The 4,318-nt window shown below is 50.8% G+C and overlaps 1 protein-coding gene across 1 annotated transcript in view; it reads right to left on the bottom strand.

Annotated features, from left to right (window-relative positions):
- Nucleotides 1-3,752: 3,752 nt before the first annotated feature.
- PNPLA6 (patatin like phospholipase domain containing 6) overlaps nucleotides 3,753-4,318 on the bottom strand; it is a 20,198-nt gene continuing 19,632 nt past the window's right edge. The window contains exons 29-30 of the mRNA XM_023524951.1: nucleotides 4,151-4,264; nucleotides 3,753-4,039 (exon numbers count right to left, since the gene is read on the bottom strand). Coding sequence (XP_023380719.1) covers nucleotides 3,965-4,039; nucleotides 4,151-4,264 — 189 coding nt within the window. The 3' untranslated portion in view covers nucleotides 3,753-3,964. The remainder of the gene's footprint in view (nucleotides 4,040-4,150; nucleotides 4,265-4,318) is intronic.

Genomic DNA, 4,318 nt, shown 5'->3' with positions numbered 1-4,318 from the left:
CAGTAAAAACCTAACTAACTCTGTTAGTTGTGAATGTTAGCCGAATACTTACTATGCTCTCTCCAGAGCACATCGGTAGAGTACGTCCCTTCATGGTTGGAGAAGGCCATGTGACTCGTTCTGACCAATGAGCAGCGAGCTAAAATGCTATGTCATTTCTGGGCCAGAGTATTTAATTGCTGGTGGGAGGGCTCCCAGAGATTTCCTTCCTCTGCCACAGTGACCTGAAACATTCTAGATAGTGGCTGCTTCATCACCTGGGTCGTGGAGTGAGGCACATGGGAAAAAAATCTCCAGATGATCTGTGATAGATATGTCCTGAGGGCAAGAAATTAATTGTTTATTGTTTTAAGCCCCCAAGACTTTGAGGTCATTTGTTACAGCAGCAGACTCTAACTTATTCTGACTAATAGACCAAGCCATCCATATCACGCACCTGGTCCAGCCAATGGCTCTATATTAGTTCGCTAGGGCTGCTATAACAAGGGACCACAGACTGGGCTGCTTAAACAACAGAAATGTATTGTCTCGCAGTTCTGGAGGCTGAAGTGCAAGATCAAGGAGTTAACAGGATCGGTTCCTTCTGAGGCTGTGAGGGACACTCTGTCCCATGACTCTCTCTTAGCTTCTGATGACTTCAGGCATTCCTTAGTTTTATAACTGACTTCAATATATAAATTGGAGGGGTACAGTTCAGGCCATAACAGGCTCCACTCCAACTCCAAGGTGCTAGCGGTCCCATACTGCCCAGGATGTGTGAGAGAAGGTAGGAGAGGTTCATGCCAGTCTAAGTAGGTGAGACTTGGGACATCTTAGGAGTAGGCTCTATTGACCATGGGGTGTGTGTCGGGGGCTCCTTCTAGGTCCATGGAAGACTCCTTTCCTGAGGATTAAGTGCTGCTCCTGGGACTACCTACAGCAGAAAACTCAACAAACCCACTTCCTGGGGAAATGGCATAGGGTGGCGAGTAGACTTATGAATGTGAATCCTGGCTCCACCTCTTAACAGCTATGTAACTTAACGCCCTCTCTGAGCCTCACTTTTTCTATAAAATGGGATAATAATGTGTTCTCTGTAAAGCTACTATGAGAAATCAAAGAGAATATGCTCGCGTGCACAAGGCCTGATATGTGGCAATCTCACCATACATTAATGATTGCTATTGCTGCTGGTGGTGTTCATATGTGTTTGAAGACAAGGGAAAATATGTGGTTTCAGGGTGGAATTTCAAGATCCCTAGAGAGTGGGGGCCATCTCAGGCTTCTTTTTTATCTCAGAGCCTGATCTCATTCAACAAACATTTATTGAGCACCTGCTGGGAGCCAGGAGCTCTTCTATGCAAGTTTTCTCCAGTGAGGGAACTTGTACTTGAGTATGTTTCATGGAGAGATGATAAACAAGTAAAACAGCTGTGGATAGTGCATGTGATTTAAAGGCAAGGAAAGGGGGTAGGTGGGGATGGAGAAGCTTCTTTAAACAGTAGCTTCAGCTAATCTGAGGAGGTGATATTTGAGAACAGACTGACAGCTGCTCAGGGCAAAGAGGCAAGAGTCTACGAAGTGTTCAAAGACAAGAAAGAACGCTGCTGGGGTCGGATGAGTGAGGGTAGAGTGAAAGGCAATTAGGACGAAGACGTTGACAGGGGAAAAATTTGGGCTAAATATTCAGCTTAATGTGCCCCTCAAAATTCGAAGGGGCAGGGACATCGGGGGCTTGGAGGGGAAGGCAGAAAGGGGGCTTCATTAGCACCTCAAACAGTATTCTCGCTGTCCGTGGTGCTGACGCCCTGAGACCAGATTCCCTAGAAGGGAGAAGTCATCAATTCAACGTTCTGCCATGCAGAACTGTGAGAAAATAAGTGTGGGTTGTTTTGAGCCACCGAGATGTGGTCATTAGTTACAGAAGCAGTAACTCATACGGGAGCCAGAGCTCAGAAAAGCCAGGTCTCTTGTGAAATTTAGGAATTGGAAGAAATGGGGATTCAAACTGGGAGGTCTGAGCTCAGGCCTGTGCTTTCTGCACTGCCCACCAGGCTGGAAATATTTTCTCTGGAGTTCTGGGCTGAACTGTGCACCGCCCCTCCCCCCCACCAAAAAAAAATTCATATATTGAAGTCCTAACCCCTAGGATCTCAGAATGCGAGTGTATTTGGAAATAAGAGTGTTTAAAGAGGTAATTAAGTTAAAATGAGCCTGTTAGGATGGGCCCTAATCCAATATGACTGGTATCCTTATAAGAAAAGATTAAGATGCAGAGATGCACAGAGGGGAGACCGTGTGAGGACGCAGGGAGAAGATGGCTGTCTACAAGCCAAGAAGGAACCAATCCTAAAGACACCTTGATCTCAGGACTTTCAGCCTCCAGAACTGTGAAATAAGTTTCTGCTGTTTAAGTCCCCAGCCTATGGTACCTTGTATGGCAGCTCCAGCAAACCAACACACATGGAGACTCTGGGAAGCTCCAGCCCTTCTTCAGCTTAGCCTGAGAGCCCTCCCTTGAAGAGTAGTACCCCAAAACCACAGAGTCACCAGAACTAGGAAACCTGACCCACCTCAGCGGGTTTAAATTGCCGGGCTATTTCTGGGCCAGGAGGGGAGCTCGGAGGAACAGGCGGAGAAAGCACCTGCACACAGTAAAACCACGGCCATTCTTAACTGTCACATCCTCTCTGGACTTCATCTATCCTCACAGCATCAGTCTCCACCATTGTCTTGATGTCTCCAGACTTGTTCCTGGCACAAATCTCTAAGGTCCTATCCCTAAATGTCCAGAGCCCCTGCCATTTCCCCGCCACGGCCTCGCCACCTCCTCAGTGAGTCCTGAACAGAGCCCAGCATCTTCCCCTACTCCTGCTGCTTTCCCTTCACCCCACTTTGGTAAAGATGTTCCTCCCCAAGTTCCCCTCATCCTCCTTGGTGCCCCAGTTCCACGATCCCCACTGCCACCTGTCTCTATGTTCTGCCAAATTAAATGTTTCTTGGACATTGCCCCTCACCATCTCCATGTCTGCTGCCCTAGTTTAGGCCTCGTCATCTCTTCCTGATCTCTGGTCTCTGGCCTCTAGCCTCATCCCCTGCATCCAATCCCCTCCCAGTAAGAGTCCAGTTACAGAAACACCTGATGGGGCAGGGACTGTTTGCATCCCCATTCACAGCTCAGGCACAGAGAGTTTTGGTCACAAATCCAGTGCCACTGATGAGGCCAGGCTGGAGTTTCACACCAGGGAGTTTGGCTCCACAGTCTGTGCTCTTAACCAACATGCCAGGACAGTGACAGCCCTGGGGGACAGGTCTCAGTGCACAGTAGGGACTGGCTCATTCTGTGTGACCTCAGCTGAGCACACAGTAGGGGCAATGTCTCAGAGCCTCTGAGAGTAAAGTTCTTGAGCCCCGTGCCTGTGTGTATGTGTGTGTGCGTGTGCATGGGGTGTCTTTTGGGAACCAGGCTCAGCAGTGCACACAGTAGGAACATACAGAAAACACAGAGTACCTGCACACAGTAGGACCAGCCCCAGGGCAGAGGCTGTGGGATACTTGTATGGAAAATGAGAGGTGCCAGGACAGGCACCCAAGGGCATCTGGGATTCCCAGGGTTGGGGTGCATGTAGTCTGGAGCCAGCACTGAGTGGAACTACAGATGAATTTCGGGACAGCACCCACAGTGTGGGGAAGGCCCTGTGACAAGCTCCAGCCATCCTAAGCATGGAAGGTGGGGCAAGGTGCCCCCAAACCCAAAGATGACATGGGCCCACTTCTGAAAGGGCAAGGTTTATTAAGAATGACTTCAAGAGTTATCAGTGCAGTGCTGCCCCTCCCCTTGGGGGCACAGCAATCCAGTGTGTGGAGCCTGGGGGTCCAGGGGGATCCAGGGGGTCACAGGCATAGCAGCAGGCAGAGAGGGAGTGAGCCACCCCCACAGGGCCCGTCCCCAGCCCAGCCCCAGGCGGGACTCCTCTGCAAGTCCTCAGGTGTCCACAGCTGAGCTGGGAGGGTCCTGTGGCAGACAGCGCCGGTGCCTGAGAATCGACTTCTCCTCCTCCTGTAGGGACAGGAGTGTCACACATGCATGCCAGGATACCGGTACACATCACTCGGCATGTGCCCCGGTGTCAACCCCACCTCGTGTGGGCCCCGGGCCACCAGCCCTCACCATCTCAGAGGCAGTGCTGGGGCTGGCGCCCTCAGGAGAGCCGCCTTCATCCCGAGAGCAATCAGGTCCCGCGTCCTCCTCATATTCTGTCAGGCAATCTGACTCCTCCCCTGGAATTCACGGAGCAGTGCGCAAGTAAGGGGACATGGGCTGGTCTGACATCTCCGC

Source organism: Pteropus vampyrus, unplaced genomic scaffold, assembly GCF_000151845.1.
Source record: "Pteropus vampyrus isolate Shadow unplaced genomic scaffold, Pvam_2.0 Scaffold510, whole genome shotgun sequence".
NCBI lineage: Eukaryota > Metazoa > Chordata > Mammalia > Chiroptera > Pteropodidae > Pteropus > Pteropus vampyrus.
The sequence above is the reverse complement of the archived record's forward strand: the minus strand, read 5'-3'. Positions and strand labels throughout refer to the sequence as shown.